Source organism: Ictalurus furcatus, chromosome 15 (assembly GCF_023375685.1).
Source record: "Ictalurus furcatus strain D&B chromosome 15, Billie_1.0, whole genome shotgun sequence".
In the NCBI taxonomy this organism is placed as follows: domain Eukaryota; kingdom Metazoa; phylum Chordata; class Actinopteri; order Siluriformes; family Ictaluridae; genus Ictalurus; species Ictalurus furcatus.
Window position 1 is genome coordinate 5,420,926 of NC_071269.1, and position 16,374 is coordinate 5,437,299.

The following is a 16,374-nucleotide window of genomic DNA, read 5'->3' on the forward strand; positions in this document are numbered from 1 at the left end:
GATAAAAATGCCTGACAATGATCTCACGGTGTAAAAAGACACCAGAAACTCAAGTAGCTCAAGGTGTAATTTCAAGCTTCTTGATCTCAGTTTCTCCTTGTGGAACATTTAAAAAAAAAAAAAAAAAAAAAAAAAGGGTAATTAAATATACTTGTACTACAGTTATTTTCCATTCTGATTGGTCAAAATGTCTTGATTAATCGATTTATTATCCTCCTTAAAATAATGGGCCGCCATAAAAGTAGCCGTTACTATGGAAACGGTAACGTATCGGACTGGCGCATTAATGTGATCTGGATTACAGGCGAAACTATGAACAGAGCTGCTCTTATAGAAAAATGAAAATCAGTTCAATTCAATGTTATTTGTATAGCGCTTTTAACAACAGTCATTGTCACAAAGCAGCTTTACAGAAATATATAAACACAGGATACAGATTTTAAGTGTGTGAATTTATCCCTATTGAGCAAGACGATGGTGAGGAAAAACTCCCTAAGATGATATGAGGAAGAAACCTTGAGAGGAACCAGACTCAGAAGGGAACCCGTCCTCATCTGGATAATAACAGATAGTGTGAAAGTAAAAGAAAGTTCATTATGGGATTAACATGAAGTTTTTGTTGAACTAGTCCACTGTTCACTAAAGGAGACCTGAGTGCAAAATTGTATGTGGTGATTGCAGTCCCAACCGTAGCAACCGTAGTCCCAGCAACCACAGCAAAAATGTCCATGTGGAATTCAGGTCCAAAACTATTTCATGGTACTTCAAGCGGTACCGTCCTCAGCAATCTCCAGGCTGTAGCCTCCAGTTGATGAGAGCAACATCCAGAGGTAAATCAACACCCACTGACCGAACGAAAATTCAACAGTGCTGTGGTATAAATGTGGCTAGTCTTTTGCGAGTGTGAGAAACAACATCATCATCCGCCTACATGCTGACTCCAGTGCTGTGGCTGCTCAGCTGCTTAATCCTCATCTGCTGACTACATGGAGCTGACTCATAACCGTGAACTGAGCGTCTGGTGACAGAAGAGAACCTGACACTGAGGTGACAGCACATTGCAAACCAGCCATTCACTGCACAAGGATACACAGTTCACACTTAAGACTAACATTCCTTTCATCTGTACACTTGCAGAATCGGCAGTAGCCACCAGCAGTTCTCAAGTTTGAGAACTTGAGAAAGTGTCCTCCGCCTTGCGCTCCTGGTCACAGGAGGTGAAAAATAAACTGTGATTGATTCCACCTGTATCAGTGGATCAAACTGATTATTTTCCCCTTTTTTGACAAGTTACTGTAGCTGAAAAGGTGGTTTCCACAAGATCTGACAAAGTCATGGTTGCCTTAAATGAAGCTTGTGGAACATGTTGGTGAACAAAGAAACATAGTGGAAAAGCTGGCATTACAAAACGTGTTAAAACACTTGCAAAACTTGTTTGTCCAGCCAGTCCCACAGATGCTTGATCGGATTGAGATCTGGGGAATTTGGAGACCGAGTCAACACCACAAACTCTTCATGTTCCTCAAACCGTTCCTGAACAATTTTGTTGCAGTGTCCCAGGGCGCATTATCCTGCTGAAAGAGGGCACTGCCATTAAGGAATACCGTTGCAATGAATGGAGTGTACTTGGTCTGTAACAATGTTTAGGTAGGTGGTACGTGTCAAAGTAACGTCCACATGATTGCAAGGACCCAGGGTTTCCCAGCAGAACATTGCGCAGAGCATCACACTTCCTCCACCAGGCTTGCCTTCTTCCCATAGAGCACCCTGGTGCCAGGTAAGCGACACATGCACCCGGCCGTCCACATGACGTAAAAGAAAACGTGATTCATCAGACCAGGCCACCTTCTTCCATTGCTCCATGGTCCAGTTCTGATGCTCACGTGTCCATTGTAGGCTCTTTCGGCAGTGAACTCACTATTCACTTGCTGCCTAACATATCCCGCCACTTGACCGGTGCCATCGTAACGAGAGAATCCATGTTATTCACGTCGCCTCTCGGTGGTTGTAATATTACGACTCATCGGTGTATGTGTAGATGAACATGTTTAAAGAGAGATTATATAATATATATATATATATTTTCTACCTTTGAGGGTACAAGTGTATCAGTATAGTGCCCATATATTGTATGTACTCAGTTTACACAATCCTTAATCTAACCCTAGCTGATATACTGGGAAAACAAACCAATATAGTGTATGGAATGTTTATTTAAAAATCAACCAAATATATTAATTATATTAAAAAACAGCCACTGGATGTCAAACAAGCCTAAAAAGTATGGGGGGGGGGGTCTGTGTTTTTCTGCCTACAACCTTTTGATACCTAAACATTAAGAAATCATAAATATATTTACTCAAAACTTCATGACTTTTTTAAATCATACCTAGAGTATATTCCTGCAAAGATCATGCTGTATAAGGAGACAGTTTAACAAAACCATATTTTAAAACTTTATGATTGAGATACGTGCAAAAAGATTTCAGGGAAGCATGTAGTTTTTAAAACTATAAACAGCACAAACAACAACAAAAAAAAAAAAAAAAACACCACAATTTGACCATGTGAAATTCTGGTCATTTCAGCCACAAAACATGCAGTGATGATATGTGGGTGTGAACTTTTAAGATTTTGCTCAGACAAAGACGAATGAACTCGTGTCTCTGTTATTTAATATTCAGTTTACACAGACCATCTTTATAATAATTCATCTGGATTTATTTTGTGTTAAGGCTCCTTGACGTCGTCATTTCCCCCACAGATTAAGCAAAGTCCCAGACGATAAAGGCGTTTCAGTGGGAGATCGCTGTTCACAGTGTCATTCAGTACAGTAGACATAACCTACATCAAAAAGTATCCTGTGCACATTACCAAAAAAAAAAAAAAAAACCCCAAAAAACAGTAAAAGTAAAAGCTTTTAAAACTCGAATAGTGTTAGTCTGTCAAATCTCAGGCCCTCTTCACAGTCCAGTTAAATCAACTCCGACACAACACTACAGTATCATCGTTTGGCTTTGGGATGACAGTGAATGGATAAGCAGCGCAGAACAGAACAGGTCTAGAGGATGAAAACATTAAAAGACAAACCAGTGAGTGAGTGAGTGCGTGAGTGATGTTTACTACAGAGGTACATTTGATTGTGTTGGAGTTTGTTTAAGTAGCAGGAGACCGAGGCCATCGAATACACACGAACGATGACGTTTTTTACTTTCCGTGCGTAAACAAAACACTTCTCTGTGTCGATCCTGACCGTGTTTCAGAGCACCTGGATGTAAGTTTTCGGGACGATGCCGCGTCGGCCGGCGATTTCTCCTACAAACCATTCCTCATCCACCTCCTCCAGGGAGGACACCACGTCCCCAACCTGCACGTGTACACAGACAAAAATAAATAAATAAGAATACCCCCAAAACCGTTCACTAACGTACCAGAGTAATGAAACCTGTGAAGCAAAATCAAGGTATATACCCAGAATTAAGTGTTTCCATATAATATTTCAAAAAAAGTACACATTGTTTTAAAACGTACTTATAATAAGATGGCATTTATGGTTTATGAGAAGGGGTTTCATGGAAAATGTTAGCACAAAAATATTACTGGGATAAATAAATGCAAATACTGTAAACATTAAAAATGACAACATTATGATAAATGTAAGACCTCCTCCTCCTCTTTCTTTGCTTGAGAGAGCAACATTTCTCACATTCTTTAGTTTACATGATATAAATACATACGTGATTGAAATTCACATATATTTTTCATGTAATTTAACAATGCTATTCTGTCCATCTATGTACACGGAGGGATTTTGTAAACCTTTTATTGGCACAGATTACGTTTAGTCTTGGACTGCATTACGCAGCCTATAAGGATGATTCATGTAATGAGATCATGTAGAAGCTGTAATCAGGTCTAGAAGGAGTCTGGAAAACACAGACAACACACACACACACACACACACACACACACACACACACACACACACACACACACCTTGAGAAGGAGTTCATCCTCAGACTCAGGAGTGAAATCATACAGAACTCGGCCTGTCTGCCCTTCTCCTACGCACAGCGCAGATGCTACAGAAAGACAGATGACAAAAGAAGAAAAGAACACAACAGCCAATGACAGGATCCTAATTTTCCTTGTAAAATAACAGCATTTTAATACAACAACATCTGACAACAACACCACCACCACCACCACCACCACCACCACCACCACCACCACACGACCAATCAAGATTTGAGAATTCGTGAGCTCGTAGAGAAAACACAATTACGTACCAGGTGACTCGGGTGTCAGATTCCTTGCTGGACTTTCCTGAACAAGCTGAACAAAACTCAAAGGGAAGAGCCCCGTGCGTCCATTAAAGCTGCCGCGCCCCCACTCGTCGTTGACGTATTCTGTTAACGTGATGACATCACCGTCACAGAACGTCAGCTCAGTGTCCTCGCCCTCGAACGCAAAGCGGGCTTTATACCTGAGGAAACATGGAAGAACAGACAACAAAGCGATGGAGGTGAAGGAGAGATTGAGAAGGAATGCTCGTCATCGAGAACATCTGAAATAGAAGAACCTGACACTGGTGTTCGTCTCCGGCTGCTGCTCCTCAGTCAGTGACTCCTCCTTCAGATCCAGACTCTTCCGAGAGATGGGTTCTTCAGACACCGAGTCCTCACATTGACCTTCCACACCTCCTGGGAAGCCTGGTGTGTCTGTTGGTCCCGTCGTGTCGTCAAGAACAACAACAAGCTTCTCTTTCTGTATGAGTCATGAGAACAGACTTTCACGCCGCTGATATTTACAACCCGTACGTGTCTTGGTGCGTGTCTGAGGTAATTACCTGAAGGTAGGATTCTTCAGGATCACTGCTAGGGAGGTTTACTTTCGCGTTTCCTTGAGGGATTTTGCTCTGTAATGCACACAGACCTGAAATTTGTACGTCTCTGCACAATCCCATAAACTTGTTAATCCCCCATTTTGAAGAAAAAGCATCACATTACGGAAGTCTCGAATCACTTTAAAAGGAATTCCGAACAATAGCACTGCCTTTTCCAGCTTTTTTTCTTAAGCAGGCCTTACTGTGTACTCTCTGTAGAGAGGATGCCCAGGCTTTGGTCTCGGTGGCAGTGGAGGTGCTCGTTTGACTCCCCTGTTACCCGAGTTCTGATTGGTTGTAGCAGGAGTCAGGGAGGAACCCGTCGATTTGCTCGATTTGACTGGAGGAGGACGCAGAGGAAGCAGCCTACCCTCACTGGCTCTACAAAAATAAAGAATATAAGAATTTATAATGGCAAAAAGGACAAGAGTGCAAGAGGTGAAATGTAAACAGAGCTGCTTTCTAATAGTTGCTTACTAATAACTGTCAGTACATACAAATATGATTATGTACGAAAATGTATGGGGAAAGAAAAAAAAAATTACAAGGTGTTCGCCAGACTTACTGATGTGGTAGTGATGGGCCAGATTTGCTAACGCTTACAGCACTGATAGCATCCTGAAAACACACACACACACACACACACTAAAACCACCATTTTATCATACATACAGCTTGCCAATGACCAAGTACATGTTGCAGAGCAGCACTCATGTCATCTTAACTGATGGTTAGCCTTTCAAATACATTGATGGATGGATGGATGGATGGATTGATGGGTCAATAAATAAATAAACAAACAAACAAATAAATAAATAAATACTCCATCATAAATCTAACCAATTCGACAGTTTAAAAAAAAAAGAAAGAAGTGCTCATGACATAAAACCATAGTTAAAGTTCACCAATTAACTAACTTTAGCTACTCTAACTAATATTACAGTTAATTATTTAAGGATTAAAACATTTTGGGGTGTGCATTTATAGAAAAATAATCAAAATCAATGATCGGGTGGTGTGATTTGGCCCAATGTCAAGTGGAGTTAAATGGTACCACCCGAAAGTTGATTCATTTCCAATAACAGCGTGTTTTATTCCCCGTTATACCACAGCAATTCACTAACAATTGCAATTTTTTTCCATTTATTAAAGAACATGTCATATTATAGAACCGTACATAGCTACATTTAATGTTGTTGAATGTCCATAAAACAAGTTTGAGTATGCCAAAAATCTAAAAGTATTACCAATATTCAATGGCTCTGAAAACAAAACCGAAGAACTGAAACGCACCAGAAAGAATAAAAACAGAAAATACATATACTGTCAGACATGCACTGTAATATTTACCTGTGCAGGAGTGCGTTTTCCGGACGGAAGCCTCCTCGGGAATGGGGGCTTAGCTGGACCTGAGCACATTAAATGCATGGATCAGGATTTTGTTCATCAAATTCAGTGCAAAGTAAAATTGCCTAGCCTGTAGCCCTAGAACCTTTTAGACAAACCACTGGGACTCATTAATGCCTTGTGATGAAATTCAAGGATGCAAGACAACACACTTTCTTCACACGATCCTAGCTTTAAAGGAATATGCCAACATCTATCCATTTTCCATACCGCTTATCCTACACAGGGCTGTGGGGTGCCTGGAGCCTATCCCAGGGAACCATGGGCACAACTCAGGGGACACCCTGGACGGCATGCCAACCCATCACAAGGCACAATCGCATACAACATTCACACCCCCATTCACACACTACGGACAATTTGGAAATGGCAAATCAGCCTCCAGTGCGTGTCTGTAGACTGGGGGACGAAACCGGAGTACCCAGAGGAAACCCCTTGAAGCACAGGGATCACATGCAAACTCTGAGCACACAGGGTTGAGGCGAGATTCGAGGCAAACGTGTTAACCACTAAGTACCAACAATACACGTATTCCCAGTACAAGGAAGTGTGTCAAAAATACTAATTCATCACTTTTATATGTACCGTAGCTTGAAAAATGGAGTGTTCCTTTCATATTCTTGAGTGTTACGTTAGCAGGATAACCAAAAGAAAGAAACAAAAGAAGCACATTCTTACACTTTCCCCTGCCTCTGCTGGAGGATGTAACTGCTACAGGCTTCCCAGCTGTAGTTGAGTCCTGATCTCCTGAACTTCTCTTTCCAGAGGGGTCAAAGGGCACTTCTGCAGGCTGAGCTCCATCTTCCTGGGTGGGAGCTCCAGACTTACGCGCAGCTAACGGAGGTCTGGGGGGTGGACGGAGTCGACAGAGCTCGGTTTTCTCCTCTGAGAAGCCTTGCTGCTGGGGCATGGATGATTTTTTCACCAGGGGTCTGGGAGCAGGGACTGGATGAACTGATGGCTTATTTTGTTCTTCTGAAGAAATTTTGCTCTCCTCCACACTCTGTGTTGGGTCACACGGTTTCGCGGTGATGGCTGGTTTGGGATTCTGGGTTCGTGGACGTGGTTCTGGTCTCGTTATGGTTTCCAAAGGTTCAGACGAGACGGTGGAAACCAAGCAGCTTTTAAAAAAGACACTTTCCTCTTCGTCGCTCTTCTCACTTTGGTCACTGTCATCACGTTGGTCGCTTTGGAAGTCTTGTTGCTCACAACCGAAGACGTCTAACAGGTCCTGGAGATACTTATTGGATGCAATGTCTGAAGGAGTGTCAGTAAAGCCAGCAAAAACACTCTCTGTGCCATTGTCTTTAAGGCGCACCAAGGTCTGAACTTTGACCTCTGTTGTTATTGGTTGATCCCGAGGCTCCTCTTTAATCACGGACTGCAGTAAAGCTTTGGAGCGAGGGAGTGGCCTGGGGCGTGCTGAAACCTCCTGTTTAACTGGGTCCTGTGACTGAGAATTATGGGTAATGTAGGAGGAGTCGGGAGAGATGGGAGTCAAGGGTTCCAGTGCATGAGTGAAGTCAGTCTGAACTCCACACTGCTTGCCACTAGGAGGGTGTGTTGGAGTGTGTGTGGAACAGGGTGGATCAGGCTCATCCAGTTCAATCAAAGAGTGCGTGTGTGTGAGTACCGGCTCGGCAGGTTTATGAGTGAGTGGGAAGGGCGGACGAGGTGGTTTTGGGGGCCGGCGCACTGGGGGGGGAAACAAAAACCAACAGGAACATGTTTGGTTAGAGGAAGGTTTCAGCCGAAAATAAACACAAGTTGTCCTTTACTCCATACAAGACAAATATTTTTGTTGTGTTAAGCTTGTTTCTTTCATTTTGTACTTGAGCTTTGTGGCTAATGTTGCTATCAATTATAGGAAGTTTATGGCCACCAGTTTAGCATTGTGTCGCCTGTAAACTTGTCTATTCAGATTGACTTCCTTTGTGCGATTTCTGACACTCTAGTGTAAGGGTCACTCCATCAGCATCAAGCTTATATAGGAGGTGTGTCCCAAAAGATTCTAATCTGCAGCTATTTTAGAAAACTAAGTACTGAAGAGCAGTTCTGTGCCAAATAATCTTTTAAAAAGAAAAAAACAAAAGTGTGTGATGAGTTAGACTTCCCTTACTCCAGTACAAAACCTTCCATGTTTTCCATGTTTCCACATTACTCCAGGTTTTGTGATGGCTAGGAAAGCATTTTTATGGTTATTGATGTGTAAAGCCAGACTTTTATAACACTGGTGCACTGTAATGAGTTCACCTTTGTGGTGCAAGCATCATGAAAAATGCACGTGTAGTGCCATCATGTAACAGCTTCTCGTTTGGAGATATTCCTGTACAGTGACATGCCACGCATTAAAAAAAAAAAAAAAAAAAGTGCTGTTCTTTGCGGCGAAGTGTATAATAACATATAAATAATAAATATATATATATATATATTTTAAATGGATGAACCTAGCGCTTACCATTTTGCAAACACGTGTGCATAAAAGTGGCGTATGGAACTGCGCAACTGCGAAGTATTCTTCAATGAGAACGCAAAGATGCGATTACGAGCACCTCCCCCAAACGAGCCCAGAATCAGCCCTCAGCCTCAAGTATAAAAACTACACATCCTTTAATTACACACAACTAGTGTCTTCATTCAATTAATAACACGTCTTCTGATGGCAACTAATTTAGGTGTTTCACAGCAAGAGGGGTAAAAACTTATGCAATCACAACTTCATGTATTTTACTGGTAAATTTCATTGACTCGACCCCAGCCAGATCCCCCCTCCTCCCCCCCTTTTCCATATTAATTTCCAAATAAACCCATATCAGTTCCAGGTTGTAGCACTACAAAGTGTGGAAAAGTTCAAGGGGGGCAATAACTTATGTAAACCACTGTATAAACTGTGCAGTCTTTTTTTTTTTTTTTGGAACGGGAAAGGAAGTTGCATCAGATTCTAATGCTTTCTGGGTAAGGTCTGCTTCTGAAGTCTACAATTATGTGGCTCTACTAAACTTCACTTGAGCTGATACAGTAACTGAAACAGGCCTCAAAATGGCGTCTTAATAGTGTTCCCAAGGGGAAATGGCGAGGAAAAGGTGACAAGTCTGTGTACTGAACTGAGGCAAACGTCAGCCGTAGCTTAGATTTTGAAAGTCTTTCTTCGGACCGAGCTTTAATAAATTCTTAACGATGGGTCACGCACACTTGTTATAGTCTAGGACTTACTCGAGGGTCTGGTACAGCTCTGTGGCTCAGAAACCTCTGGATCGGTCTGCGTGGCGATGGTGGAAGTATGACGAAGAGCAGAAGATGAAGAGGATGATGAGGATGATAATGAGGAGGAGGGTGATGAGGAAGAAGAGACCGGGGAAGCCTGGGTATTCTGCTCCCGACTTTTTTCTCTAATGACCTGTTCGTACGAAGGTGGGGGAAGCTGGGGAAAGAAAATCAGTCGAGTTGAATTGACATTGAATCCATCCCTGCCACGGTAGTGTTTAGTCAGTGTTTTTACTGTTTAGTCATTATTTCTTCCACCGTGTACTACAGGAAGGAAAAAAAAAAAAAAAAACAGCATTATTTCATTTTCCTTACATGTACCACAACAGAACCAGTCCAAGATGGCTGAGCAGGGGGTGGTGCAGGGGGAAATGCCCCAGATGCCCCTGGGAACCAGGAGTTTGTAGCCAGGGGTTCAGCTGCAACGATGGTGATCTCTGGACGCCTGCAGCATGAAAACGGCCAATTAAAAGACCTGACAGATTACCAGATAATTAACATCGGATCATTTTATACCACAGTGCTGTTGAGAGCTCGGTTCTGATTGGTCAAAAAGTGTTGAGTACAACTCAGAGGAGGCTCTACAGTATATGAATGGATTTTTTTATTTGTCTGTAATCATTAATAAATCATGAGATTATCATATGATAATTTTTTTTGTGAGGAAAGGTTTATTTATTTATCATTTTTGGAAGGAGTCTCCAGTGTCAGTGCTTTGTAACCCTCAGGGGTAAAGCTGTGAGCAAGTTTTGCGACACAAGAAAGACCGGACGGAGGGATTTCTGGTTTCTCAGTGCAAAAAGCGAAGGGAGAAACAGATGAAAAATAAGATCCGTCTTTCTTTTAACTGTTGGCAAGGTGATGTAGTAGAAGAGGACTTCAGGAGGTGCTGTTAGAGGAAAATAATTCACTTTTGGGGTGGCACCAGAGGGGCCAAATGACACCATCACTGATTATTTCTCTACAGCAGCATGCTCTTACAGTGTTCAATGTAACTGGTCCCATAATTGGATTTGACATACTGTTTACACAGTTTTCAAGATGAACATTACAACAACAAATGAGATACAATCAAAAATAATAATTAAAAAATGACTGAAATGAATACAAGACAATCCTTTCTTTCACCCGAAATAAAGAGACAGAAAGAGTGTTTCCTCACTCACCGCCTCTCTCGGTTTTGGTCGGTCGGACCAGCTGTTCTGGTGGACGCTGAAAATAGTCCGAGTGAGGGGAAAATAAATAAATAAATAAATAAATAAATACATCAGAACAAACTACGGTCACGCATCATGAACACTAAAAACCGAGGCATACTCACTCCTTTTTATCACCGCCCGGATCGACGAGAGTGCGCCTTGAGTGCTAAAACAGAAAGAGATAGTTATGAACAACCTCTTTTTTTCCTAATCCTGTTTCATAGTTTACATTAAGCAAAACAACTCTCTGTTTCTCTGTGTCCAGCTGTGGCTTAAATCCTCACTCAGAACTTGTTTCCTAGCAGCGACATGGGCTTATGCTGAGTAATGGGAAAACCATCGACCAACCACGCCAACATTCCCCATCCAACACCGACATTCTACTGTCGCCTGCCGGATTCTCTTGCTCCGAATAATAAACTAAATGGTCAAATGAGTCTCAATTCTGATTGGTAAAATGGGAGGGTAAGAGGGAGGATGTTGTCGGAATGGTTGTTTATAGCCATTATAACATGGGTGAGTTATAAGTTATAACAGGATCTAACTTGCTTCACACCTGATCAGTAAATGTTACAGTAAATGTAACTACAAATGGATATTAAAAAAAAAAAAAAAAAGGGACGACATGTTTTCATTAGGGAAATAAGAAATTATAATCAGCAATTATCAACTATAGATAAGAAGTTGTACCAAGTCTGTCTGCTTCGTTCACATCATGGTGCAAAGCTAACGAAGCAAACGTTATATAGCAAGCATGTTTTGGCTTATCGACATTTTCTTTAAATATTTCTATGTACTGCCATTTTAGCTCTCGTCATTAAGGGTATAAGACTCCCCTATTTCATGAAGCTTAGAAGCCCCTTCCAAACCTCTGCACCTACAATTCTCGAGCATTATGTAATGTAACACGTAAGTGCTTTTCTCAGACAAATTACACTTCTTTCCCAGTCGGCGTGGTTACATACCATAGTTCAGCACGGCCATAAAGCCAGACATAAACACAAACATGACGGGAAACTTCAATTATCCCTTGACAATAAACAAAAACAACTGATACCTTGTTTTTCTTGCCCTGAGTCAACAAGTTTTTCCAGCAGAGGAGGTCAAACAAAGACGTTCTACTGTTTCAGGCCAAACGTTCCCTTTCGAGATTCCAAATAAGAGCCAGTGACTCAAACTAGGAGCTTTTTGAGGCAACAAGTGTTGGACTTTAGATTAGGGAGGGGGAAGGGAGAGAGAGAAAAAAAAAATAAAACCCCAACAGGCTGACACACATACTTTCAAAACAAACTCAGCAAACTCGGTGCAGTAAGTTTCATGAAAACAGTTTTCTTTTTTCCTCTTACCTGGACTGGCGGTGTTCAGGCTTGTTCCTATCTGCTCGATCTGAAACACATGCACGCGCACACACACACACACACACACACGTCAATCCCACTATCCACCTCAGAGATCATGCTCTTGCCAAGATGTCAGGAATGCTACGGAAAACTGGAGTAATCATGACAGAACAGCAGAAGGATACACACAGATTACAACGTACCTAAAATAAATGAATCAAAAGGAACCTGGAAATAACCAACACGATGACAAAAACATTCACATACCCTGCACATACTTAAGCCCAAGTACCTTATTACTTTACTGTTATTTACACTTCTTTGGAACCACGACTCAACTCCCATTAGACAGAGATTTAATTAAGTGTATTGGACATTCAACAAAACAAATAAAAAAACATGAATAAAAACCTGCTGATTGAGTCTAGTAGAGTAACACATTCTCTTTCCCAGAAAGCGAGAGAAAGAACCGTACACACCCTTTGACTGTAATTTACAACATAATGTGCGTGTGTCCCAGAATCTGGGCATGTAACTGGCACTATTCAACTAGCAGTCCTTGGTTTCTCAACCAAGGAAATGTTCGTCATTAAATTACTCAACACCATCAATGCATGACTGTTTAATTAGTTACATCACAATTCAACTGAATTCAATTCAGGCCACCTCAGTGCAAAACAGCTGGCTACACCCCCTGGCCATCAACGATACATCTTGCATGCCTTTCGTACGTATCGGTTTCCTAGGGAAGTGCATGGAGTGTATAGTTTATTAGCTTTTCGAGTAAAGCTTTAAAAAGGTGCATCGGTAAGGCACCTTAAAAGACGTACCTACTATATTGAAGTTTCCACAGTGCTGTAGGAACAGAGTCTGGTCTCGAGACATTATGAATCGAGTTGGAATTGTCTCTTTGGCATTTTTTTTACTTGGACTTGGGCATTTGTCTGGCTCAATATGGTCTTGTCAAATTTTGTTCATGTGAAAATAAAATACAACAAGCACTGCCATCTTCTAGAAAACACAGCCTAATAATTACGGGTGCAATGCATGACTGAAGCCAGCTAGGTGAAGTAAAGTCTTTAATTCTGTGAGAAAAGATGGTTTTCGGTCTTGATTTTGATTTAACCTCGACCCCACTAAAGCAGCGGTCACCAACCCTCTTCCTAGTGAGCTACCTTCCTGCAGTGTCCATCTCCGACAAGATCTAACACGCCTCTTTTAGTTGATGCAGAACTTTCGAAGGCAATGATTAGATGGTCAGGTGGAGCTATGGATTATGGTTGGGGCTAAAGTCTTCAGGAAGGTAGATCTCCACGAACATGGTTGGTGACCACTGCCTTAAAGACGCGGTCTTGACTTGAACTCGGCGAGTCCTTGCCTTGGACTCGACTACAGTCCAACGTTTCCCAGTAAGAGACTCGAACAAAAGATGTACCGTGATCAGAGCAATTCAAGTCAAGTGGTTTTTACTGTCAATCCTCTGTATTGCTTGTAGACGTTGGAATGAAATGTCGTTTCCACAGGACCATGGTGCAACCATAACAATACAACGGAATACAGATATGAAGTGCAGATACACGACAGTGTGAGACGTGTGCGGAGAATACAAAACAAATACACAGCGAAACAGAACAGCGAACAAATTGGTGCAACAACTACTCACTGTAGAAGCAGCAGAAGTAAAAGCGTCATAAAAGTGAATTGAGGGTCATATTAAAATAATAAATAAATAAATAAATAAATAAAGTGTTGGATAGCAGTGATAATTTCGGTGGTTCCAGACCAATGCCAAGGAATGCTGCAGGTACCTTTATTTCTGAAAGTGTACATAAAATGAGTAAACACGGATTATATGGGTCACATCAGACAGTGCTACTGGTGATCATGTGACTGGTGGCTTTGGTCACATGACCCTGTCTCAGCCCCTAAATGTAACCCTCACTAATTCTACAAGTAGTAAGTGTTTTTAAACCAAACTGCATTGGAGATGGATTATTATAGTCTACTGTAATATAAGAATTATTATTCTTGTCTAGAAAGGCTCACCAATATTCCTGGCATTCCACACACCAGAGAATCAGAGAAATCATCCTACCTCATAAAATGGCCATAATTACCTGGTAATTATTAATGCAAACTAATTAAAAAAGGCAACGTTTTTTGGAAAACACAAAGTGCTACCACTGGACGTGTTTATTTTGCATTGTGACAGTATAAACAGCTTTGGTAATGAATTACTCAACCCCCCACCAAACACCTATACACACACACAAGTATATTAATATGAGGAGGAAAAAGTAAACGCTCGCGTGCCACTAAAACACTTTACCTGAAGCCGCAGTAGGCGCTCGCGGGTTTCTCCTCGCGCCGCCGGCCTCTCGCGACTCTCTCAAACTTTCCTCTTCATCCTCCACTCTCGCTTCCGCCATATCCCAGAATGCAAATAACGAGATATCTCTTTCGACACACAAACAAAAACAACAACAGCTTAGCTTACAAAAAAAGCATTTCTCCTGTCCGGTGTACAATATAATCCTGTGGAAACGGCCGGATAGAAGAACGCGCGAGAGAAAATAGGGCTTTCTCTCTTTGAACTTTTATTCCTAATACAAAGCAGTTCAGCCGCGAATCTAACCTTTTAATGTCTTTATGGAGAGGAAAGACCAGGAGAAAGCTCCGATCCGAATAAAACAATGTAGTTCATTATCTGAAACTACAACAGGCTCCAATATAAATATCGCTCGAGCGTTTCGGTACGCTCCCACGTCATGACGTAAACAGGAAGTTCTTGTGTGTGTGAATGTCCAACAAACTAGGGAGGCGCCAGACCACAACTGACAGTTTCTCAATACATATATCTAATAAAATGACAATTAAGTTTAGAATTAAACGGACACAAATGACGGAGGAGTACCATCTGTAGCCTATATTGATAGTTGTTGTTTTTTTTTTTAACAACAAGAATTACAATGCAAACAACATTTGCTAAGAGCATCGGCAGGGGTACATGTTAAAAAATGAAAACAAATCGTTAACATTATTCCATCCATCCATCTTCTATACTGCTTTATCCTTTTCAGGGTCACGGGAAAACCTGGAGCCTATCCCAGGGAGCATGGGGCACAAGGCGGGGTACACCCTGGACAGGGTGCCAATCCATCGCAGGGCACAATCACTTACACATTCATACACTACGGACACTTTGGACATGCCAATCAGCCTACCATGCATATCTTTGGACTGGGGGAGGAAACCGGAGTACCAGGAGGAAACCCCCGCAGCATGGGGAGAACATGCATACTCCACACACACAGGGCCACAGTGGGAATCGAACCCCCGACCCTGGAGGCGTGAGGCGAACGTGCTAAGCCACTAAGCCACCGTGCGCCCTCGTTAACGTTATTATTATTATTATTTTTAAAGCTAATTTAAACAAGCTTCTCAGTTTTTACATTGTGAAATAGTCTGGAAATATTCCTTTGAATACATTTCAGTAAAAGCTCTAATAGGATTATTAGATCCTTATAGTCTTTACTTTAAAAAAAAAAAGTTCACAGATGACACTACATTTGTGGGGCTCATCAACAACAATGATGAGACAGCATACAGTACAGGAATGAAGTAAACCATCTCATAGCCTGGTGTGATTCCAACAATCCCTCCCTGAATGTCAACAAGACAAAGGAGATGATTGTTGATGCCAGACGCACCGACGCTCCTCATCAGCCATTATTCATCAACAGCACAGAAACAACGCAGAACCTCACATCTCCATCGACCTGACATGGTCACTAAACACCTCCTCTTTAGTAAAATAGGCCCAACAGTACCTGTCTTTTCTAAGAATGTTGAAGAGAGCTGGCATGTCGCCCACCCACCCCCTCCATCGTCACTGGTACAGATGTGTCATTGAGAGTGTACGGTACTCACCAGTAGTATCACCGTCTGGTACGGAAACTGCTCAGCATCTGACAGGAAAGCCCTGTAGTGGATAGTGAAGACGGCACAGCACATCACTGGTGCTAATCTTTCTGCCATTGAGAACTTTTACACCACAAGGAGTGTGAGGAAGGCAAACTCCATCAGGAAGGACCCCTCTCACCCATCCTACAACTGGTTTAAGGGTCAAGAGTTCAAACCCCAGAACTGCGAGCTGCCAATGTTGGGCGCATGAGTGCCATATCATTGCTGACCCTGTCCTTTGACCCCCAACTTTCTAACAAGCTGGGATATGCAAATCTCTCAGCACTGCCAAGCTACACTGTTGGGCCCTTGGGCA

General features: G+C 41.9%; 1 protein-coding gene across 2 annotated transcripts; it reads right to left on the bottom strand.

The window, feature by feature from the left end:
* Window positions 1-1,280: 1,280 nt before the first annotated feature.
* Window positions 1,281-14,998, bottom strand: wu:fy63c09 (uncharacterized protein LOC797544 homolog). 2 transcript variants are annotated; one of them, XM_053643385.1, is made up of 16 exons: window positions 14,731-14,998; window positions 14,425-14,552; window positions 12,102-12,141; window positions 10,878-10,921; window positions 10,723-10,768; window positions 9,872-10,001; window positions 9,506-9,713; window positions 6,971-7,987; window positions 6,236-6,294; window positions 5,451-5,503; window positions 5,089-5,266; window positions 4,850-4,918; window positions 4,583-4,767; window positions 4,290-4,486; window positions 3,997-4,082; window positions 1,281-3,367 (listed from the first exon to the last, which is right to left on the bottom strand). In XM_053643385.1, the coding sequence occupies exons 2-16, from the start codon at window positions 14,522-14,524 to the stop codon at window positions 3,260-3,262; spliced, it is 2,520 nt and encodes an 839-aa protein (XP_053499360.1). In that variant the 5' UTR covers window positions 14,525-14,552; window positions 14,731-14,998; the 3' UTR covers window positions 1,281-3,259. The 2 variants fall into 2 exon arrangements, with proteins under 2 accessions (XP_053499360.1, XP_053499361.1); XM_053643386.1 differs by having other exon boundaries at window positions 14,425-14,998.
* Window positions 14,999-16,374: the final 1,376 nt, after the last annotated feature.

Coding starts and splice junctions, on each gene's coding strand:
- wu:fy63c09 (XM_053643385.1), bottom strand. CDS start 14,524: ATGGCGGAAGCGAGAGTGGAGGATGAAGAGGAAAGTTTGAGAGAGTCG. Junction 6,295..6,970: donor CAGCAGAGGCAGGGGAAAGT/GTAAGAATGTGC, acceptor TAATGTGCTCAG/GTCCAGCTAAGCCCCCATTC. Junction 5,504..6,235: donor GAAAACGCACTCCTGCACAG/GTAAATATTACA, acceptor GTGTGTTTTCAG/GATGCTATCAGTGCTGTAAG.